The sequence below is a fragment of the Brachionichthys hirsutus genome, chromosome 10 (genome assembly GCF_040956055.1).
Source record: "Brachionichthys hirsutus isolate HB-005 chromosome 10, CSIRO-AGI_Bhir_v1, whole genome shotgun sequence".
Classification (NCBI taxonomy): domain Eukaryota; kingdom Metazoa; phylum Chordata; class Actinopteri; order Lophiiformes; family Brachionichthyidae; genus Brachionichthys; species Brachionichthys hirsutus.
Window position 1 is genome coordinate 1,524,894 of NC_090906.1, and position 24,103 is coordinate 1,548,996.

Genomic DNA, 24,103 nt, shown 5'->3' on the forward strand with positions numbered 1-24,103 from the left:
GTGTTGAATCTGTTGTGATTATTATTGTATTTTCACTCGTTTTGTTTGTCTTTGTGTCGAACCGTTGCATCCCATTTGGTGATGAAATGAATCCTGAATGTTTTTAGAGGCTCTTTGGCCTCTTCTCGTACTTTGAATTAATGATGGCAGAGTTTTAATCGGATTAGTTCAGGATGAGTTTCAGCGGTGAAGTCCAGACCTCAACAAAGTCCAGAGAGGAAACTCAAACCTGCGACTCCGTTTTTAGCTGATGATGAAGACTCTCGGTCCCTCCTCTCTCATTGGAGGAAGATTCTCGATCACCATGTTGTCCACCAGTCCATATTTATCCTCTTTTCTATTCCTCTTTGCTTCTTCTTCCACTCTTCCATTGGCTGGCGTCTCCTCTGTGAAACGCTCCCTCTCCACCGGCTGAGACAGCTGATTGGTCAGCTCCCTCACGGTCACCTGAAGACGCACGTTTCAGTCTTAAACGCGAGACAGCGTGAAACGGCAGGTTTGCCCTTTGTGCCAAAAATACGTCCGAACGATTCGCTGTGAACTGCAGTGTCCACCGACCTTCAGCTCTCTGAACAGGTGGAGCATGGCCACGCCCACCACGATGACCAGGAAGGATCCGAGGGTCGTGACCACGTCCACGGCCGCCATGTCCTTCCACTCTTGGAAGAGGATGATGGAGGTGGACAGAACCACCGAGGTGAAGAGGACGTAGTAGATGGGGTAGACCAGCAGCGTGTTGAACGTGTCCAGAGACTTGTTCAGGTAGTTCACCTGTCCACGCCACAAAGGTCACTCGTGGTCATCCATCCTTTATCACGTCTGAAAACAGCCTCAAGCGGGACAGCCAGAACGTTACAGCCTACCTGTGTTACTATGGAGACGATGAGTGTGAAGAGCAGGATCCAGGTGAGCGGATTAGCAAGCACTGACATGTCATACAGCACTAGAGAGAAGAGGAAGAGGAGGAGGAGGAGGATGAATAAACGGATGTGTCGTTTTGAACGTCGCTCGTCAGCGCCCCCGTTCTCAGCGTTCAGCTCCTCACCGGTGTCGATGGCGATGGCGAGGCCCTTCACGGAGGAGACGGTGAACGCGCCAAGGAGCGAGCAGATGCTGATGTAGACGAGGATGTTGGAGGAGCCGAACCGAGGGGAGAAATAGAACACGAGAACCGCACACAGAACCAAGACCGCCGACATGTAGACCAGGAACCCTGACGAGAAAACACGACATCAGCGAAACTGCTGTTACTCCACACACGACTCGACTCTCAAGTCATTCCGTACCGAAGCACACGTCACATCCGTGATGAGTTCAAAGACAAACGTTTAGATTCAATGAAAATATAAGAGTAAACATTTAAACGCGATCTTTTTGGGTTAGGGTTCACGCAAACGCTCTGAACGGCCTCACCGGGCTCCAGTAACTTGCTGGTCATGTCCTGCAGCGATGTCACTTCCTGTTCCTCGGGCGCATGGATAACGAGCAAGATGCTTCCCAGGATGCACAGCAGACAGCCCAGCTTCCCCACCGCGTTCAACACCTCCCCCAACAGGTGGGAGGACAGAACCGCGCTAAAAAAGACACGAGCAGCGAGTCAAGCGAGATTCTTTTTTATTGGCGCAGATAAAGGTGAAGTCAAACCTCCGCGCTACCTGATGAGGACGCTCAGAGCGCCGAGCGGCGTCACCAGCGTGGCAGGAGCAAACATGTAGGCGCCGAAGTTACACGCCTCTCCTGCTCCCACTGCACAGACGGGAGTCAGCGAGCAAACGTCGTGAGACTGTTGGCGGCATCTTTTAAATCAAACCGCTTCTGGAGAAGATGTTTATATAACGTGTTTAAATCCAGTTTAGCCTCGGTTAGCGTAAGACTGAAAGGACGGGGAACTACAAGCTCCTTCATTACCGCCGCCGAGGCGGGGGGGGGGGGGGGTACGTAGTCGTAGACATTACAGACTGATCTTGATGACATTTCAGGAAATGTTGGGAATGTCACCAGGAACAGAAGATTGGATTATGGTGGTGATCCAGAAGATATTCTGGATTATAGTCAGTGGAGCTTCAAAATGTTTTCTCAATATCTCTGTTGATTATTGACCGATGTTTATGGAATTTGACACAGTCGTGTAGGGTGGGGAGCCTCTATCTCACCACCAAATTTAATATGGATCAGATCCAGAATGAGGTCAGGAAGAAATATTACATTTGAACATTAAAAACCTATTTACGGAGTCAGTTAAAAACACACATAAACTCTGATTCACTTTTACTCTTCATGGTTGGTGTATAAAGATACCAAGAACAATCTAGAACCTTTCGGTGATGATCCGGATCACCATGTGGACGGTGTAGATCTAATTAGGAGGGAAATGAGCTGCTCGGTGCTTTTCTAGTTATATTTACAATTCCTACAAGTCAAACGGGAATAAAATTCTTACTGGTGAACAAGCCTCCCCACCACAGCCAGTCCTTCAGATAGCCATGACCTCCATCACCTACACACACACACACACACACACACACACACACACACACACACACACAGCCGGAGTAACGCACGAGAAGGGGAGAAGAAATTAAATTATTCAAATCCTCTAAGAATAAATCCGCTTTTTATAAACCCATACCGTAAAAGCCCTAATAGAGGCGCAACGCGTGATCGATTAGCTGCGCTTCTATTACGGTACAAAAATGATACAATGCTATCGAAAGAAGAAAAACAGTCTCCATTCACGTCTAATCGTCAACGTTTGATCAGTGTTTATGAAAAGTTACGAGTTTGAATCGTGTGTCAGAAGTTACCACGCTCATCAGAAGCTTCGGGAATTGGGAAAATATCGGAGCGCGTCATCGAAGAGAACAATCCGTATGACGGGAACGCCGTGGCCATATCGCGCCCAGCAACAGGAAAGTCTGCCGGTTTTTCCTGTCCTGGGGCAGGAAAATTAGTACTTTGCAAGCGGCAGAACAAGAGCGTGGGGCTCGCGGTTCCCGCACGCCACCGGCTTGACCTCAGACACACTCAGAAACGGCCAAATATGCTGAAACCCAAAAGTGAGAGATTTATGAACGAGTGCTGAACTATTGATGAAGAAAGTAACGGAGCCTGACTTGATCTGTATTATAGAATCATACATATCAGTATATATATATCATACTGATATGATACAGTCCTACTGCAGTTCTCATGTTCTTTTTGTACATCTAGTATTTTGTTACCTTTATTTTTGTTGCCATGACACTAGACTGTTCAGCCTGTATTAAGTTTGTATTATCATTTGTGCATGCAGTATCAATCATATTGTCTATTAGTTAAATATTGTGTGATGTTTTTTTCTCAGTCTAAACTAGATATTATGTAGTTTAGTGAGGAATAATATGCCTTTTTTTAAACAAATAACCTTCTTGTTACACTCCACATTCGTATTGTTTTTTTGGGAGGGCTCCTTTATTAGGGCCTTTATGGTATTAATTTAATACTAATCATTTCCACTGTGTGCAACACTTTCGATCAAACATTCTGAAGTCTCTTTTAAAACACACACAGGTCAGACGTTGAGCTCCGCCCACCTGCTCTGGTGTGACCGGTGCCGGCCAATCGCAGAAGAGCTTTCTTCTTCAGGATGACGCTCCCACCAATGAGGACGGCCGACAGCAGGGCCAGAGTCAGACCCAGCCACAGGCGGTAGGAGCTGCTCGTCTGCAGCTCTAGAGGCAAACATTTGCTTAGCTGTGTTTATAAGGGTGCGGATGCGCTACGCAGTCTGTGCTCAAAGACTTTATCGGACATGAATTCAAACCCAATCATTTATTGTAAGACGTTTTTACAATAACAAGAGTCATTTAAGATAGAAGTAAAATGCCAGAGACATTCCTCATTAGCATATGGCACGCCCTTCCTCTCCAAGTGAACCTGGATGCTGTTTGGAACAGAATTAGCTGAACAACTCTCTCACTCGCCATAAAATCATTGTTAAGGAAAATTTGGAGAGAAATGCAAATATAAAAGTACATTTAGACGACATGATTGTTATTCATGTTATATTTACCTCCACCGAGGGGGGGGGGGGGTTATGTATGTCTGACTGTCTGTTAACAAGATAGGTCAAAAGGTTCTGGACGGATCTTGATTACATTTCCAGGAAGTGTTGGGTGATAAATTCCGGTAATGATCCAGAAGAGATCCTGGATTATTGATCCGTTTGAATGTTTCTGTCACATTGCAGACAGTGGCGCTTCAAAATGTGTTCCTCGATATCTCGGTTGATTATTGACTGATGTTTATGGAATGTGACACAGTCATGCAGGGTGGGGGGTCTCTATCTTAGAACAGAATTTCATCTGGATCGGATCCAGAATGGAGTCGGTAAAAAATCTTTAATTTTAACATTTAAATCCCATTTATGGATTAAAAAATCTGTTAAAAATACACATCAACTCCGATTCACTTTTACTTTTCATGGTTGGTGTTTAAAGATAACAAGAACAATCTAGAACCTTTTGATGATAATCCAGATCACCATGTGGACGGTGTAGATCTAATTAGGAGGGGAACGAGCTGCTTGGTGGAGGTCTGTGCTCTCTGAGCGCTTTCCTAGTTTACATTTGAATTAACGCTTTAAAGACTCGATAGACTTCGTGCTGACAACAAAACGAATTCTTCGTGTTCCATTATGACAGAACAGGAACTGGATGACCTCATTTAAAGTAGGAACATTCGCTAATCTTCTACTTCTAGCTTTAATATAATATTTCTTCAGGACTCGTCAAATATTAAATCAGTTAAGTTTCCAAACAATGAAACAGGAATTGTGATGCAACAGTGGATATTCCTGCTGCGCACTGGCGTGCTCCTTGATCCTTATCTTGAAGCCGTTTTGTGAAGTTGTTAAACAATAGCAGAGTCTTGTGTTTCCAAAACCCTCGGAAGGATTATCCTCCAAACAGAAGGAAGTGAACCATTAAAATGTCTTTATTCTCTGTTCAACCAAACGCACCATCTGTCCTCTTTGTCCACTGAATAATGGCTTCCTTAGAAGCACATTCACGTTCCACGTAACATAATAGCTCCCTTAGCACAAACAATAATTACCTTAGCATTCATCATATTACCTGAAATAATGAGTGTAAATCTCACGTTTGAGTTGTTTTTCCAAGCTTATTTTAAAATGTGTGGAAAATTATTTTCTCTTTGTTCTTCAGGTTCATGCAGTTTAAATGTTTTGGAATTCTTACAAAATAGTTCTTAGAAAAAGGAGAGACAGCGACGTGCCCTTTCCCTGCGTATTAACGTACCTGTAATTATTTCTTTGCGTCTTATGTCACCATTCTTCTGGGAGTTGCTGGAGCCTATCCCAGCTTGCGAGAGGCGGGGTAACACCTCGGACGAGTCGCCAGCGCATCGCAGGGCCACACAGACAGACTCGCACACACTCTAGGGACACTTCATCTAAACTGTATGTTTTCGGAGGTCAGAGGTCACCAGAGAAAACCCACGCGGACGCGGCGAGAATATAAAAGCCCGTCACAGATGGGTTTAGAACCCGGCACCTTCTTGCTCTGAGGCACTAACCACTACACCACCACGCTGTTGATCATATGGTTTTTTTTAAAGACTCGGCTTCAAGAAAAGATCGCCTTCTTGTTGTGTTGTTGTGTTAATTGAAACTTTTTTTTAAAAACATCTTTATTTTATGCTCCTTAAACATAAAGCAAGTGTTCACACAAAGAGGCCGCCCATCCACCGACACCTACGTAAGAGCTGCGTGTGTGTGTGTGTGTGTGCGTGCGTGCGTACCTGTTAGCTGAGTGTTGTTGTGTGTGTGGGACAGCTGTTGATCTCCGCTGATAAAACACTCTGTGGGCTGAGATCCACACCAGACCCTGACCAGCGAGCCTGTGGAGACCACCAGGAGCAGTTAGCATTGACATTCTAGGAAGGTCCCAAACTGTGATTCCGATTTCCTGTTTCCATTTAGACCCTCAAGGTGCTGCTTGGATCACATGTTAAACGTCACACAAGATGCTAACAATGCTACGCTATGAACCAGCCGGAGCAGCATCCCTGTGTGGATGCGTGACCCGTTTATAGGTCCGGTTTTGGTAACCCTAGAGGCTGGACTCTGACTCTGCCATACAGGCTATTGTGTAATTGATGCTTTCAGTTCAATCTAAGTCAATGGAACACACAAACATGTCACCAAAATCACTTTGTCCCTTTAAAATCTTTCAGAAAATGATAGAAGTGTATCGACTTGTATCGTGAGCGGAATATCGTGTATCGTATCGTGAGATTAGTGTTTCGCTACAGCCCGAATAAGCTTTGCTAAAAAGGAAAGTCTTTAGTCTGAGATGGTGTCTGTCTCACGAACCGAATCAGGGAGCTGCTTCCACAATAAAGGAGCTTGATAACTGAAAGCGCTGCCCAACCCCCCCCCTGTCTGCTCTTGGAAATGTTTGGAACCAACACCCTCCTATAAGACAAATATGGGTAAATCCTCCTTTTACAATACTGCCCTCCCCCACTCACACACACAAGGGTGGAACTGCTTGACTCCTGCCCTCAAAACATGCACCTCATTGGTCTCCTTCAATACTCAAGACAGCCCTAAAAATAACTGTAATTGTATGTAATACATACTATTTTTTGACTGTACTTGTACTGTAATACACACTATTGTTTGTACTTGTACTGCTCTAATATTCTCTCTAATAAATATCTTCATCTTCATCATCATTTTGGGACCAAGTTCTAGATTGCTCCAACTCCACCTCCTCAGCTGGCGTCTCTAGAAATGTAAAGAATATTAACTTCACAGTGAATCTGAACATTTTAAACCAGATGGGCTCAAATTAAACACACAAACTTTTACCTGAGAGAAAGTAACCGGTTCGAACACCCACATTCATCTCACTGATAGATTAGGAGATGAATCGTCAAGAAGCAAATGAATGGACAGAAATGTATCTGTAGTCCAGAATGAAATGACAACTGGTGAGTTAATGATTTGTCTGTGCTGCGTTTGCCCACTTTAAGCTCTCTGATCAAGGCGTTTTGTGATGGGAGCCGATATTTGAAGCAGGAATTCTCAAACGCATTGAGGAGGAGGTTTCTGGGTGTTTGCCGAGGGCGTCTGAGCTCAGGTCGAACCCATTCCCGTGAGGGTTGAGACACATGGGATGGGCCACTACGCTGATTAGCGTAACATGAGGAGCAGTTACAGTCAGCATGAGCAGGCAAAGGAGTTCAGTGTTTACTCTGTCAACAGTGAGGCCTCAGTGCAAACACAACAGAAGGGTAGATCAATTCGACCCTGATCATTCAGGAGTAACTAACCTCGAAGTTACATTACCCACGCCAGATATACCAGGAAGAAAAGGCTTTCTTTATTCTACTAAATAAATACGCAAAGTCACTTAAAATCTAGTTGCAATGACTGATGAATTGTCTAATCAGTTCCGTATCCAGATTATGATAAATCACGCAATCATGAAACATCGTAATCTGTCAATTTCTGTTTTCATCCAAATCTGGATTTCAGGATATCTTCAAACAACTAACCTCCTAATAAAAAAATACATACAACTCCAGCTATGGAAGAAAAGTTTCAAGAAATATAAACAATTTTAATTATATTTGAAACGAACTGTAAACAAATACATGGACGTGAATTCAGTTGTCATCATTTAAAACTGAATTTGGAGAGGCGTGAATAATTTTGCCTTCGACAATTTATAATTTCTCTTGTAATTATTACTAAATGACGTTTTATATGATTTAACATGTAAAATAAGGAAATAGCATCATTTTAACTAAACGTTAAGACTATTTTCCATGAATATGGAGGGACAAAATCTTTTTATTTTATGTTATTACAGCAATTCGTAGAAATATACAATTAACATTACACTTTAAACGAAACATTGATAAAAGTTTTAATGTAGCGTTTCATGAAACGAGTGCATCTGTCATTGTTATTGCTGTATTATTAGCTTTATTACAAGTGTTCGTGTTGCTACAGGCGGACGGAGGTTCATGTTCAAACAGAACATGAAAGACAGGTTTATACCTAAACCCTTAATCCGCCATCTTGTTCTAACTATAAGAATAATACGGAAAATCGTTCTTACCGTTCCTGCACGTCCCATTATTCAGATGAACATCTCGCATCGTGCTTCTCTGAGGGGGAAACAATCCAGCAAAAAAAAAAAAAGACCCAAAACTCTCTCAAGTACCTGGAAACCTCAGACCTCGTTATTATCCGGACACATTTCTGGAGAAAAACTGCGCATTTCCACTGCCCACGCTGAAACGATGCTTTTCTCTCCGGGCTTTAACGGATGACTCCATGGAAAAACGCAAAATGAGGCAGCGGAGGAGCTAAACACAGCGGACACGTGACCCCGCCCCACTGGGCTGTGCCGTATCCAACAACAGGTGCATCCACCTTTCCCGCCCTTCAGGGCAGAACCAGGAACTACAACAGAAAACATGGCGAGCGTCTAATCGCGTTATCCCATGGGAACTCTTTACTAGTCCACGAACAGAACATTAGTGGAAATGTGTTATAAATATTTGTCAGCAGGGTATTGTTGCTACTTACAATCTCTGCATCAGTAATATTCTTATTACCATTTATTAGTATGTCAACAGTAAACTATCCACAGGGAGTATTTATATTGTAGCGTCCGTCGGACGCTGGAATAAGCACACGGTTGATCTCACAAAGAGCTCTTTATTAAATGGTCACTGTCGGCCGTAACCACGCCACAACGGAACGGGTAACTATTCCTCACTCCCGCAGCTCCCTCACACACACACCGCCCCTCCTCCCTCGGATGCCTTCGCGGACTCTCTGCAGCGTAGGAACAACGAACACTCCTAAAACATGAACCGTTACACTGCCCCCCCCTTACTGAATCCCTCGCCCCGAGGGATCACAAACAAAGTCTCTGAGATGGCCCGGGGGCTTTCTCCGCCTTCGGGGCCGAGTGGGCAGCGCTGCAGCCTCCTGCCACTGCGCAGGGGGTGAGTCCGGGGGTGGTGGTGTCTTGTCTCTGGGAGGGGGTGTTGGGGGACGGGGACGGGGCCTGGGCCGCTGAAGTGGGCGCGCATCCCCTTTGTATGGGGCCAACCTGTCCCTGTGAAGCGCCACCCGTCTCCCTCTAGGGGGCAGCTGGACCCTGTACACAACCTCCCCCAATCTCTCCAAAACTTCACAGGGCCCCGACCAGTGACAGTCTAACTTTGGGCACCGTCCCTTTTTCCGTTTAGGGGTGTACACCCACACTAAGTCACCAGCGCTGAAGTCTTTCCCTCTGGACCTCAGGTCGTAGTTTCTTTTTTGCCTCATCCCCGCTTTCCCGAGCTGGTCACGGGCAAAAGCGTGAGCTGACTCCATCCTATCTTGGAGCCTCCTGGCATATTCTGGCCCCGGTGGAACTGCTGGTGTGTCCGGGGGGTTTCCAAACACCATCTCCGCAGGGGCCCGCAGCTCCCGACCCAACATCAGCAGAGCAGGTGTGCATGAGGTGGAATCTTGCACAGCAGATCTGAAAGCCAGCAAAACAAGGGGGATGTGCATGTCCCAATCACGCTGATGTTCTGCGGTGAGTATGGCCAGTTGTTTCCCTAAGGTTCTGTTGAACCGTTCGACGAGCCCGTCACTCTGTGGGTGCAGCGGGGTGGTCCGGGTCTTCTCCATTCCCAGGCGCTCACACATGGCAGAGAAGACTGCTGACTCGAAGTTCCTCCCCTGGTCGCTGTGGATCGTCTCAGCTGCTCCGAATCTGGCGAACATGCCCTCCACCAGTGCATCAGCAACAGTCTCTGCCTCCTGGTTCGGTATGGCGTACGCCTCCGGCCACTTCGTAAAATAATCCATAGCAACCAGGACATAACGGTTCCCCTTGTCTGTACGTGGAAATGGGCCCATTATATCCACTGCTACTCTCTCCATCGGGGCTCCCACTGCCAGCTGTTGAAGGTGGGCGCGGGATTGGTCGGGGGGGCCTTTATGTGCTGTGCAGAGGTCACAGCGGCGGCAAAAGTCCTCCACGTCCCGCCTGAGCTGGCCCCAGTAGAAACTCTGCCGCAGCCGGCCAAGGGTTTTTGAGACCCCAAAATGCCCGGCTCCAACCGTGCCATGACAGGCCTTTAGCACGGCTTCCCTCAGGGCTCCAGGGACCACCACCTGCCACCTCTCCTCTCCAGTAGCTGGTGCCTTCCAGGCCCTCTGAAGCACCCCGTCCTTAAGCCGAAGGGCTGCAAATTTTTCATAGAGTCCCTTAGTGGCAGGGGAGCACCCGGCGACCTCATTCCACTGGGGCCTCCTTCCGGACTCCATCCACTGCAGCACTGGTTGGAGGTCAGCGTCTTTTTCCTGTTGGACTCTCCACTCTACAGACCCAACAACCTGCGCTGCTCTGCAGGCTAGTCTGTCCTCGCTGGGCATGGGGTCGTGTTTCCCCTCGGCACAGAGCTCCACCTCCCGGGCCTCCCTCTTCTCGCAGTACCGACAGTTCTCAGAAGCGCAGGGGCGCCGGGACATAGCATCTGCATTTGCATGGCGAGCGCCAGCCCTGTATTCCACGTGGAAGGTGTAGGGCGCCAGCTCCTCCAGCCAGCGTGCAATCTGTCCCTCTGGCTCCTTGAAGGACATCAGCCACTGCAGGGCTGCGTGATCTGACCTGACAGTGAACGACAGGCCGCAGAGGTAATACCTGAAGTGGCTTATTGCTCTCACGATCGCCAGGAGCTCTCTGCGCGTCACGCAGTAGCGCCTCTCAGCTTTGTTAAAGGTTCTGCTGAAGTACGCCACCACTCTCTCCCCCTCTGGCCCCACTTGGCTCAGAACTGCTCCCATACCCACGTCGCTTGCATCTGTGTCCAGCAGGAACGGCAGGCTCGGGTCGGGGGGGGTAAGGATGGGCGACTCCGTCAGGGCCTCCTTCAGGTGGCTGAAAGCCCGCTCACAGTCTGGGGACCAAGCAAAGTCACTGTCCTTTCGCTGCAGGCGGAACAGAGGCGCGGCTATGCAAGAAAAGCCACGCACGAACCGTCTGTAGTAGGACGCCAGGCCAATGAAGCTCTTCAGTTCTCTCAGGGTGGTGGGGGTTGGCCAGTCCTTCACTGCTCGCACTTTTTCCTCCAGCGTGCTGATGCCCTCGCCCCCAATCTTGTGCCCCAGGAACTCCAGCTCCCTCCTCATAAAGCAGCATTTATCTGGGTGGAGCTTCAACCCAGCCGCTGCTATCCTCTGCAGCGTCTGCTGCAAAGATGCCAGAGCCGCCCCAAAAGTGCTCCCATGGACCAGGATGTCGTCCAGGTAAACCAGGCATTCCTGGCGGGGGACATCAGCCAGAGCTTTCTCCATCAATCTCTCAAACGTGGCTGGGGCATTACACAGGCCAAAGGGGAGGACCCGAAACTGCCACAGCCCCCTGCCAGTACAGAATGCGGTTTTCGGTCTTGCTTCTGGGCTGAGAGGCACCTGCCAGTAACCGCTGCGCAGATCTAGGGAGGAAAACCAGGAGGAGCCGGAAATTAAGTCCAGAGACTCATCAATACGGGGCAGCGGGTACGAGTCTTTTTTCGTCACGCTGTTCAATGGCCTGTAGTCCACACAGAATCTCATTTTTGAGCTCCTCTTTTTGTTGACCATCACAACCCCAGAGGCCCAGGGGCTGTCAGAAGGCTCAATGATGCCATTCTGCAGCATCTCGCTGATCGCGCTGTCAGCAGCAGCCTGACGTGCTAGGGGAAGGCGGCGAGGGCGTGTCTTAATGGGCCTGGCCTCCCCGGTGTCGATGTCATGTTGCACCAGGTGAGTCAGGCCCACTTCCTCTTCCGTCAATGCAAAAATGTTCTGGAACTCTAACAACACCTGCCACAGCTCCGCTTGTTGCTTGGCATCCAAGCTGTGGCAGTTGTGCTTCCACACCTCCCTCACCATCCCCATCCTGTCTCCCTCACCTGCTGTGGGACACTGCACCTGAGAAGGAGGCTGTGTGACCGCTGGGAGATGGGGAGCAAGGGGCTGCGGCACCTGAGAGGTTGGTAGTAGGGGCTGTGTCTTGCGTTGCTCCTTTACTGCTCTCATGCTTGGCTGTTGCAGCCCACGGGTCTGAGCGGGGCGCACCATTTCAATCGTGGGGCCCCTTGGGAAAGTCAACGTGTTCCCCCCCAGGTCTAACACACCTCGTGTGGCACGAAGAAAGTCCAGGCCCAATATGCAGGGATCCTGCACTGCTGCAACCCACACCTTAAAGTTCACTGACAGCCCCCCCAGCCGTATGGTGACCACTCCCCTCCCAATCATAGGAGCTAGCTCACCTGTCACGGTTCGCAGTTTCACCTCAGTGTGTTCTAAATGTGTCCCTGCTGGCACCACATCAGGTCTCACTAATGTTGCAGTGGAGCCGGTATCAATAAGGGCTGTGCATGGAGCTCCTGCCAGGGTGATGGGTACATGGCAAAAGTCCCCTGCATTGGTCCAGCCCACCACCCTTGCAGATTCGGAGCTGTCGTCTGCTTCTGGAGGGAGCGGAGCACCGCTCCCCCTGCCGTTCCGTTGGGCTCCGTCCACTGGAACCGAGGCCGGGTGGGACACAGAGAAAGGAGCCTGCGTTGTCCCATCTACGCAGGTCCCGAGCCGTTTCCCTGGACGCCAGCTTGCTTCGGGCACCGTCTGCTGATGTGACCCTGCTGACCACACGTCCAGCACACCGGGGGGTTTCGGCGAGGGCTGTGGTTGTCGCGTGCTTGGTGCAGTGATGCGGCTCTGATTAGCTCAGTCAGTTCAGCAACCCAAGCCGGTTTCTCCTGACCTGGGTCACTATGCACCACAGCCCTTGTCACTGGCCCTTGGTAGCCCTCGGCAGCGCCCCCTACAGTCTCTCTCTCCGCCGCCAGCTCCAGGGCCTCTTGCAGACTACAAGGATGGGCAAGCTGTGTCTGCACGCGCAGCTCCCCCGGTGATAGGGCTCGTATAAACTGGTCTCTGGCCAGTTCATTCTGCACAGCAGCGGGCATGTGGGCATAAGCTTTCCTCGCCAGAGTCTCAATGTCATTAGCCAGCATACGGAGCGGCTCACCCGGCTGCCTCCGTCTGTTCATCAGCTCCGCACGCAGGACGCCTGGTTGGTTACACTGCCCGAACCGACGCTGGAGGGCTCCGACCAAAGCCCCATAGTCTTCTCTCTCCGCTGGGCTCAGCTGCAGCAAGCACGGCAGCGCGTCATCGGCGAGGCACATGGCTAGCTGGAGGGCCTTGGTGTCTTCTGACCAGTGTGCGGCCCGAGCCAGTAGCTCAAACTGGGCATGAAATGCCTCCCAGTCTGCCTTGCCGGAGTACTTTGGGGTCTTGACTTGCGGCCGAACACACTGCGCGGCGCCATCCACGACCGTGGTCGGGCCCGCGAAGCCTTTCCTCGTGGCTGCGATTGAAGGGCTGAATCCGGCGTCCGCCGCTAGCTTCCTGGCTGTCTGCCTTGTGCGCTCCACAGCGCGTTCAAGCTCCATCTCATGCACCCGCCTGCCGGCGTAGCCACCGTCCATTACCTCCTCTTTGATTTTCGGGCGAGCCCCTTTTCCGTCGCGTCCAGCCATTAGCGTAGCCGACGAGCAGAATTAGCCGTAGCTCACCTAGTTAGCTCCGCTCGGCTAACGGAGTTTAGCGCAGAGGGATCCGTGTTTTCACTTCTGACACCAATGTAGCGTCCGTCGGACGCTGGAATAAGCACACGGTTGATCTCACAAAGAGCTCTTTATTAAATGGTCACTGTCGGCCGTAACCACGCCACAACGGAACGGGTAACTATTCCTCACTCCCGCAGCTCCCTCACACACACACCGCCCCTCCTCCCTCGGATGCCTTCGCGGACTCTCTGCAGCGTAGGAACAACGAACACTCCTAAAACATGAACCGTTACAATATGACTACTTTAAATGAAATGACAGTTTCAAAATAATACCTTTACTTGTGATTTTTACCTGTAGTAGCCTAGTAGTAATCCTAACCAGAACGGTCAACACACGCTCAAAGGTGTGTAAATATTTTTTTTTAAATTGTTGATAAAGTACGGAACAATAAGAAGTCACCACGCCAATACACACTTGATGTTCTCTCAATTCACAAAACTTTATTTTCTAGGAAAAATAATTTCATCCTTTTCTCAGCACTTCATTTGACAGCAGTTGATTTTTTTTTAGAGAGAGAGAGAGATGACAGCTTCTGATGCAAGGGTTAGCTGTAGCGGGGTTCAAGATAAATTAGCCAAGATGTACAGCTATGCTAAGCTAGGCAAGGCTAACCAATGCAAAAGTAGGAGCTGTTCAGTTGCAGTAGTTCTGGAGGTCGAAGATGTTGCAGGGTCTGTGGCAGCACTGCTCCACGATGCCTCGCTTTGCCAACATTTCCATTTGGTCCTTGAAGGCGAACTCTGCCACCTCGTTCTCGCCGCCTGTCGCTGCGGCCGCTCCCGCCTTCGGAGGGAGGAAACCTGCCGGAATAAACAAACACACATCGCATTTTTAGCATGAGACTGAAGGTAAATCAAAAAGGCAGCTGCCGTAATTAACACGGATTAGGATTAATTTTGAACTCTTGGCATCGCGGTGGTTCAGAGGGCGGTGCTGTTGCCTCACAGCGAGAAGGTTCTGGAGTCGAACCCTTTCAGTGCGTGTTTCTGTGTTCTGCGTGGGTTTTCTCCGGGTTCTCCGGTTTCCGCCCACCTCCAATAACATGCAATTTAGGTAAACTGATCACTTGATATTGTCCGTAGGTGTGAGTGTGTGTGAGTGGCTGTCTGTCTTTCTATGTGGCCCTGGGATGCATCCTGTAGTCAGCTGAGACGGGCTCCAGCAACGCGGATAGAGCTTCTGTAGACGAGACGAATGAGTTTGTCTCTTCTACAAGAGGACGGATGGATGGATGGACGGACGGATGGATGGATGTTGTTGAACTCACAGTGTTTAAATGTGTTTTGTCATTCAAAAGAAGACGCTTGTTTTCTCACCCATAAGAGAGCCAATGTCCCTCTTGGGGTTGTAGAAGAAGCCTCTATCCCCACAGACCAGGTAAAGGGCGTCGACCAGGTGAGAGCCGCACAGGTGCTGTGGAGCAGCGACAGCCTGGGAGCCGGGCCACCCGACGACCAGTAAGAGCAGCAGAGTGATGGACTGGAACCACAGAGCTGCCATGCTGGAGGTGAGCTGAAGCACAAACGCTTTTACAGTATTGATCTTTTTAGTGTGACAGATTGTTCTCTTTTACCTGCGATTAAGATTATTTTATAACGCTATTCATAATATGATGTACCGTATACTTAAAAATTACAAGTTAGTTATTACATATTTATTACCTGCACCAAGAAGGTTATATTTTTGATGGTGTTTGTCTGTCTGTAAAATATCTTCTGGATCTGATCCAGAATGAGGTCAGGAACAAATATAACATTTAACATTTAAACTCCATTTATGGATTCAAAAATCAAGTTAAAAATATACATGAACTCTGATTCACTTTTAATTTTCATGGTTGGTGTATAAAGATAGCAAGAACAATCAAAACCTTTTGGTGATGATCCAGATCACCATGTGGAGTCAGGAATGTTTTAGTATATGACTAGGATATTTCTGTCTGTTCTTCTTCCTTTTTTGTATGTGTGCCTTGGCGGACATTTTGCACTCTCTGAGTGCTTTTTTTGTTACCGATATATTATATATAATATATTAATAGAGTCCTACCAAATGCATCAGTATTAGCACTAGCATTAGCATTGGAGGGTCAAAATGGAAAATACAACGTGGACATTACATGCTAAAATACACCAAACACAATGTAAGATGAAATGTTAAAATAAATACAACATGTGTGCATGTATACAGTATATATATACATGCACACACACGAGAGAGAGAGAGAGAGAGAGAGAGAGAGAGAGAGAGAGAGAGAGAAGGATGGGAACAATGAGGTATGAATGTTGCGCTGGAGAAGATGAACAGAGTAGAGTTAGTTAGGTGCAGATGTAGAGGATAGAAGGAGAGAAGGAGAGCAGGAAAATAGGAGGTGGTGGAGCAGTAGGAGGTGGTGGAGCAGTAGAGGATTCACAGTGATCACTAGGGGAAGATGAGGAGGTGTAGAAAGAGGAGCAGAATAGACAGAGGACAGCTCACCAGGATGGTAGCCGGAGGAGGAACCGAAGTCTCACCTTTAGAGTCAGCGACAGAAGAGATGGATGAGGTGATGAAGACGAGAATCAGACGCCTTCAGAGGTGGTTGGTTTGAGGAAGAGCAGAAGGGCCTCCTGTCCATTTATACTCCATCGCCCCCACCTGGACATGCCCACCGCTCCGTATTTGTGCGATTGTCAGCACAAATTAAGAGAATTGGTTTATTTCGGTCCGACTGGCACTTAGTAAAACAAACAGAGCTAATGAGCCGACCTGATCCGATCACCTCTTATAGACAAATATTGATCACCAATCTGCCCCCGGCTGCTCTAAGCACCTGCTATGAGCAAACTCAAAGTAGGTGAAACCGACATAAAATATATAGAACATGAATAAAGTTATCTTTTTGGTGGCTTTACAGAGGGTCATAGTGGGTTTATGGAGCTCTATAATAAGCTACATAGTGAGCTCTATAGCGAACATCAGTTGTTTTCTAGAGCTCTATATGAGCTTCATATTTGGAGTCAAATATTATTCTAATTACTCTGCATTGTTGGAAAGTAACTCAACACTTCAGTACTGCACTTGTAAAAGTTTCTGACTTTTCCATTTTATATTCCTTTGTAATTATAAATCAGAATAATTTGCACACATTTATTTATGTTGCTGCTTTATAGATTGATACTCATCTTTTCGTCATAATGTGTAATGTAACATTAACATTAAATATTAAGACAAATCTGCTTTACAATGCATAAAAGATTTTTAAAAAATGTGCGACTAACACATTCAGCTGGTAATTATAATCACAGGACGGACATTCGTCACGTATAAACCGGATTATTTTAGGATTTAGGTTTCTAGTTGAAAATGTGTATTCCTACTCTGCAGTACTCGAGTTAAAGTCCGGGTACTTCTTCCACCCTGCAGCTGAGCTAGAAGTGCTGACAGAGACCAGGTTGTTTGTCACAGACTCCGCTAACCATGACGAGCGTCATGACGGAGAACGTGTTGCAGAGAAGTTCAGATTTAGAATGAGGACGTGTCCACTCGTTGTCTCCTAGCAACCAGCACTGCACCTTCAATCATGTTATATCAGAGCGCCGACCGTTAAACACGAGGCTTCTGTACTTTCCGAGCCTTCTGGTAACTTTTTTGGGACATTTCCTGTTGTTCATGCAGGATTCACAACCTCAACACCCTCATCTTCCCCTTCTTCGTGCGATCGGTTTAAACCATGCAGGCGAAACAACAGCGGCAAAAAACGAGAAAAGCTTCCGGAGTGAGAAAGCATAGCACCGTATTTATTGAAAAGTATTCAACACTGACACAAAAACTTAAATATAAAACGTTCACATTCATCACATAGTTAATACGACGCGAGACCAGATTATTAAATAGTGGTTGAGACAAGGTTGAGATATTTGTGGGGAAATCAAATAACAGGAGAACAAGTGCATTTTAAGTTTGACACATTTGGAAACATGTTAAATAAATAACTTACACAAGTGCACAGAATGTGAGGAACCCCAACGCTAATACTCAGCAGCCGTACTTCACACGCGTCCGTTTGGTATTTGGCATTTTAACTTGAAATGGCAAACTTCAGATTAAAAAATAATACTGCTATTGAAAAGTACTGCTTAGTAAAGTTAGAAAATATTAGAAGACTAAAGTAATGACGAAAGGAGAAGAATGTAAAAAATATAAGTATTTGGCACGTTGCGATACTCGATTCAAGCAACAGCTAGATTAAAAATATTCTAAGAACACGCGCTCTCAGACTGCGGGGCCCGTCCTGTGGGGGCCTCCGCAGTCTGCAGCCGATGTTCGGTCAGAGGAAGACGTCCATGGCCTGGCTGATGGGCTCCCGGCAGAGCGGGCAGCAGCGCTGCTGGACGTGCCGCCGCTGGGTCAGGATATCGGCGCAGTGGCGGCAGAGGCAGAGGTGGCGGCAGGGCAGCAGCAGCACGGTCTTCCTCACGTCCTGACAGATGACACACTTCTTCCTCTCCTCCTGCTCCTTCAGCAGGCCGAGCAGCTCGGCGTCGCTCACGCGGCCGCCGTCGGCTGCCGGACTGGACCTCAGCCGGGACGATGTCCCGCTCGCAGACGCAACGTCCTGAAAAGGCTGGCGCTGCGCAGAGTCCCGCTCGTTCACCGCGAGGACAGACATCGCGTCCCCGAGCGTCGCTGGACGGGAGTGCAGCGAGATCCGCACGCTGCGAGCTCCCGGAGCAGCGATAGCCATGAGAGGGTTGAATCGGCGGGCGAGGACAGGAAGTCTGGGGCTCAGCAACAGGAACATCAGGCAGACAATGGCCGCCGTGATGAGAAGGCCGTGGGAGTCCACCATGACGACAGTGAAGAAGACGCGGCCCAGTCCTCCGAGGAAGTCCAGAAGGAGCTGGCAGGAAGCCCACAGCAGTACCGAAGCGCCGACCAGGCAGCTGTAGAGGAAGGTCAACAGGGTCAGGGCCAACTGGGCGGCTCTGTGCACGGGCTCGGCCACCGCCCCCCAGACGCCCGCCAGCCCAGATAAACAGTTCTGCGTGCTGATCAGGACCAGATTCACAAGCGTGTTGAAGAAGTAGAGAACAAGGCTGAGGCCGATGCAGAGGCCCTCGAGCGTCTGGCGCAGGACGCAGCTCGCCGAGACGAGCCCGCGGTGCAGCACGTCCTTGGTGCGCCACGCCACGTGACAACAAAGGTGCCCGACCATCTTGAAACTCTCAAAGACCCCGCCCAGTTTCTGTATCCAGTCGTCGGCGGCGTGAAGCGCTCCGCAGGCAGCGCCGGAGACGGCCTCGCTGGCGGTCAGGAAAGAGAGAAGAGCAACGTTCCAGTATTGAGCGAGGAGGACGTGGAGCGAAGCGCCGGCGCCGGACAGGAGGCGGAGCAGCCAGCCGAGCGGCCCGGTGACCAGGTCCAGCAGCAGGAAGACGCCATCCACACAGCTCCCAACAGCAAGGCAGGCGAAGTTCACTTCATCCATGTTGGGCTGCGGGGAGGAGAGGAGACGCAAGATAGAAATCTACGTCTCTGACACAGGTTTGCTGAGATTACAGTCATTCTCCCAGCTGTTGGTTAGTTTACATTTATATTCCATTTGACAGAAATATAAAATAAAATACGAGTAAAGCACTCAGAGAGCGCAGACCTCCCCCAAGCAGCTCGCTCCCCTCCTAACTGGAGTTACACCGTCCACACGGTGTTCTGGATCAGCACCAAAATGTTCTAGATTGTTCTTTTGAAAAGTAAGAGCGAATTCGAGTTGCGTATCTTTGAATAATTTCTGAATCTGTAAATGGGTCCTCAACGTTACAATGTAATATTTTTTTCCTAACATCATTCTGGATCTGATCCGGATTAAATCTGATGCAGAAACAAAGTTCGAAGCTCCATTGACTGCAATGTTACCGAAAAATTCAAAACCGATTCAGAATCCAGGATCTCTTCTGGATCAGAACATTCTGAGTCATCTTCAAACGACGGGGATTACATAACCTCCTCGGAGCTGATAATCAGAATAATAGAAGGGAGTAAACACAGCACTCATTGTGCAGATCTGTTCATTAAAATAAAATCACGCGCGTCACATGCACGAAAACTGCTCATTTTGTGCCTTATTTCCGTGAGCAGTGGCCGAGAAACACCTGAAATCACCTGCAATGACTGTCTGTGAACACCACGCAGGCCGGGGGGAAAATAATCTCTTTTGATAATACAGGAGTGTTTAAAAATCACGCAAAGCTGCAGATTTAATAACGACATTTCCAAACGGAATGTGGTGCAGACATGAAACTTTTCGATCCGACCTTCTCGTGGAAACGTTCTCTTTAAAGTCAAAAAGCACGCCGACATTTACACACGGCTTTTACTAAATCCACAAATTAAGGGTTCGGCTTGTTTATCCTTAATGTCGGAAGCAAGAGGAAACAGCAAAAACATGCTACAGAGGCTAGCAGCAACAACATGCTACAGAGGCTAGCAGCAAAAACATGCTACAGAGGCTAGCAGCAACAACATGCTACAGAGGCTAGCAGCAACAACATGATACAGAGGCTAGCAGCAAAAACATGCTACAGAGGCTAGCAGCAAAAACATGCTACAGAGGCTAGCAGCAACAACATGATACAGAGGTTAGCAGCAACAACATGCTACAGAGGCTAGCAGCAACAACATGATACAGAGGTTAGCAGCAAAAACATGCTACAGAGGCTAGCAGCAACAACATGCTACAGAGGCTAGCAGCAAAAACATGCTACAGAGGCTAGCAGCCACAACATGCTACAGAGGCTAACAGCAGCTAGCAAGCCGCACCCACCGACGGCAGCTCGGTGACGGTCTGAGCTGTAGCGAAGAATCCGCGGGTAACGCTCAATTTACTCACCGCAGCAACATGGCTCAGAAATATCACCGGATGCTGTCAAATGAACTGTTATTAACTTCAGCCATTATTGTTTTAGCACAATGTTTTAGCTTCTTCTTCTTCCTCCTCCTCTTCTTCGCGGTGTTTATCGCGAAGTAGTCCAAAGGATGATTACCGCCACCTAGAGGATCGGAGTGTTAGACAGCAGATAAAATAATCTAAATATACATAAGTAATCGCAAAGATTCATATCCTGGCATGTTTTTTGCACCAGTTATCTCAATCAACAATCAGAATCCACACTAAGGGCCGCTCCCTCGTAAAATTAGGGCTGAATTATTCACTTGTTTAAAGACAGCGTTGCTACTTTCTGTTCCTGATTTTAAATTATGGATTATATACTTTATTCCTTCTAACGTCATTTGTCAAGTGATAAACAGACGGCTAAAAAGGGTAAAGTCAGGATGAGTGAAATATTCGGACACGTTTTAAATGGACCCAGTAAAAAAAGCCGCAAATAAAGAGCCTACCGGTGACATCTAGTGGTCTGCTGCTGTTATAGCAGCAATAAACTGACAGAAACAGAAATTTGAAAGCCTTTATTGTCATTGCATAGTGGCGACACAATGAGATTAGGAGTGCTGCTCCGTCTGGTGTTTAGTAACAACATAAAATTTAAGTAATTGTGGCGCAGCTGTGTGATTGTCGTGGACGTACACAAAAAGGTGTGTTTCATTCTCAAGAACAAATGTGGCCGTCTTGTTGCTTATATTAAACTGAAATTTTGCAATCTTGTTAAAGCTTTCCTATTCTTGGTGGACTTATTAAAACATTTTGGACAAATTATTTGAAATTCCCTTTTATTTGTAAGTTTGACAGTACCACATTTAGTGATAAGTTTTAATTGCTGATGCAGGTTTATTGATTTTTAAATGCTCTGGAAAATAGCCCGTGTTGTACACGATCCAGCTGTGATGTCATAAATGATGGTAGTATGAGTATTTATTCAGGACATCACTGAAGGCCTCGGTGTGAAATGCAAGGCCCGCCACTGGTATATATTTAGAAGTCACAGGAAAAGCGATATCATTATCAACAAAATCAATACATCGCGTCATTATAAATTCCATATATATATCACTTTCTTAAATAAGGCCACAATATTCACATATAAAGAAAAGTTAGCATAATCAAAATCAGGGACAATTTTGAATCAAATTATCAACGGAAACAAGACCGCAAGGGCTTTTTAGAAATGCTCCTCTTAGACAGGATGTTTGACTGTACTTGTATTGTAATACATGCTACTGTGTGACTGTACTTGTACTCTAATATTCTATCTAATAAATATATTGACCATCATCATCAAGAGAAAGGTACTTAACTGCGCTCCTTACTATCAATCAATTATTCATTTAATATATCTAAGTAAGGCCCCCATATTTTCCGAAATACTTCTACTTTATTGTTAAATTATTTCTCCACACCATTCAATAAAAGTGATGCCATTTTGTCTTACAATGTCTCAGTACTATCCTACAGCCAGCTTTCTTTTCAGTATTTAACAAATGTTCTTCCCTCAATGCACGTTGAGGGTGGGGGCCTCGAACCCACCATCGAATTTAATCCGAATTTAATTTCGTATCCAGAATGACGTCGGGAAACAATGCACGTGGTTTCCGTAGTGTAGTGGTTGTCACGTTCGCCTAACACGCGAAAGGTCCCCGGTTCGAAACCGGGCGGAAACACACTTTTATAGTCATTTCAGAAAAACGTCTCATCCAAACTATTTACATTTGGAGGTGTCGTATCTGTCACAGTTTTTGAGTGAATGTGCATATGATGGTGACACAGTTAAATACTAATATACAATATAGTGGATAAATTTTCCACAAAAAAGATAAACACCATTTTATTTCCGGGACATTGACCTCGTGGCGCAGCGGCAGCGCGTCTGACTCCAGATCAGAAGGTTGCGTGTTCAAATCAAGAGTTCTAATTTAGTTTGTGATCCCGATAAAGGAACGTTTTTATTTTACGTTGAATCTCTGCGCTGTTTCTGCTCCAATGAAGTGGAGAGGTTTAGCCCCGCCCATGTTCTCTATCACGTCCGCAAATGGTCCATATATATCTGAGCAAACATCGATCAGCTCATTCTGATCTCGAGCATCGTCAACATGAGCGGAAGAGGAAAGGGCGGGAAAGGACTCGGTAAAGGAGGAGCCAAGCGGCACCGGAAAGTTCTCCGTGATAACATCCAGGGAATCACCAAACCGGCCATCCGCCGTCTGGCTCGCCGCGGCGGCGTGAAGCGCATCTCCGGCCTGATCTACGAGGAGACCCGCGGTGTGCTGAAGGTGTTCCTGGAGAACGTGATCCGTGACGCCGTCACGTACACCGAGCACGCCAAGAGGAAGACGGTCACCGCCATGGACGTGGTGTACGCGCTGAAGAGGCAGGGCCGCACCCTGTACGGCTTCGGAGGATAAACTCTGCTTAAACTAAGACCAACGGCTCTTTTAAGAGCCACTCATTTGACTCGAGGAGCAACATTCTGATACTTCACGGTTCTGTTAACCTTTATGTAAAGAAACAGCAAAGGTTCTGGTCTGAGAGCTGATGTTCTCCTGACACCTAGTGGTCAGCTGCTGTTGTGGCGGCTAACATGACGCCACAGCTGTGTCCGCACAGTTTCCCTTTCAGATATATATTTGGAGTTCATTCTATTTGAAAACTAGTTCATAATTTGTAATCTTAGTTATTTCTCCACACCATTCAATAAAAGTGATGTCATTTCCTGTCTTCCAGTGTCTCAGCGCTATCCTACTGCCAGCTTTCTTTTCTGTGTTTAACAAATGTGCTTCCCTCAATGAAATTAAACACAAACTCATCTTCGTTCAAATATTCTTGCACCATATGTATTTCTCTTAGTATCACTTTGAAATATTTTCCAGACCTCCTCCTTCCTTTTCTCCAAATCAACCAGGTTCTTCCTGACCCCGACTGAAGACCTTGGACCGAGGACTGAATTCTGCACATTCTCTCCAAACAGCTACAACCTTTTCCGTTCATACTTCTTAAGTTGTTCTAAGGTGTTTAAATTGTGTTTAAATAATATTCAGGATATGTTGGGAATGTCACCAGGAACATTTTGGAGAATGTTGGTGATGATGCAGAAGAGATCTGGGATTCTGGATCAGTTTCACGTTTTAGGTAACATTGCAGTCAAATCAAAATGTGTTCATTCAATATCTCGGTTGATTATTTACCAATGTTTATGGAATTTGACACAGTCAAGTAGGGTGGGGGCCTCTATCTCAGCCCCAAATTTTATCTGGGTCAAATCCAGAATGGCGTCAGAAAACAAATACTCAATTTACGTATTGAAAAATCTGTTAAAAATACGCATAAACTCTGAATCACTTTCACTTTTCATGGTTGGTGTATAAAGATACCAAGAACAATCTAGAACCTTTTGATGATGATCCAGATCACCATGTGGACGGTGTAGATCCAATCAGGAGGGGAACGAGCTGCTTGGTGGAGGTCTGTGCT

The 24,103-nt window shown here is 47.3% G+C and overlaps 4 protein-coding genes and 1 non-coding gene across 5 annotated transcripts; 2 read left to right on the forward strand and 3 right to left on the reverse strand.

Annotated features, from left to right (window-relative positions):
- Nucleotides 1–243: 243 nt before the first annotated feature.
- On the reverse strand, nucleotides 244–8,172 carry nipal4 (NIPA like domain containing 4). The gene is made up of 10 exons (XM_068744645.1): nucleotides 8,133–8,172; nucleotides 5,800–5,898; nucleotides 3,573–3,710; nucleotides 2,441–2,497; nucleotides 1,656–1,746; nucleotides 1,414–1,574; nucleotides 1,046–1,213; nucleotides 864–943; nucleotides 559–771; nucleotides 244–447 (listed from the first exon to the last, which is right to left on the reverse strand). The coding sequence occupies exons 1-10, from the start codon at nucleotides 8,170–8,172 to the stop codon at nucleotides 244–246; spliced, it is 1,251 nt and encodes a 416-aa protein (XP_068600746.1).
- A 6,165-nt stretch (nucleotides 8,173–14,337) lies between these two features.
- On the reverse strand, nucleotides 14,338–15,216 carry ins (preproinsulin). The gene is made up of 2 exons (XM_068744553.1): nucleotides 15,021–15,216; nucleotides 14,338–14,504 (listed from the first exon to the last, which is right to left on the reverse strand). The coding sequence occupies exons 1-2, from the start codon at nucleotides 15,202–15,204 to the stop codon at nucleotides 14,338–14,340; spliced, it is 351 nt and encodes a 116-aa protein (XP_068600654.1). The 5' UTR covers nucleotides 15,205–15,216.
- A 2,794-nt stretch (nucleotides 15,217–18,010) lies between these two features.
- On the reverse strand, nucleotides 18,011–19,171 carry LOC137900885 (E3 ubiquitin-protein ligase RNF26-like). Its single transcript, XM_068745032.1, has one exon. It carries the CDS (start codon nucleotides 19,169–19,171, stop codon nucleotides 18,011–18,013), a length of 1,161 nt encoding a protein of 386 aa, XP_068601133.1.
- A 3,052-nt stretch (nucleotides 19,172–22,223) lies between these two features.
- Nucleotides 22,224–22,296, forward strand: trnav-aac (transfer RNA valine (anticodon AAC)). The gene has a single exon. It is a non-coding gene; the product is annotated as a tRNA-Val (tRNA).
- Nucleotides 22,297–22,720: 424 nt separating this feature from the next.
- Nucleotides 22,721–23,432, forward strand: LOC137900644 (histone H4). The gene has a single exon (XM_068744768.1). The coding sequence runs from the start codon at nucleotides 22,726–22,728 to the stop codon at nucleotides 23,035–23,037; it is 312 nt and encodes a 103-aa protein (XP_068600869.1). The 5' UTR covers nucleotides 22,721–22,725; the 3' UTR covers nucleotides 23,038–23,432.
- The last annotated feature ends 671 nt before the right edge of the window (nucleotides 23,433–24,103 follow it).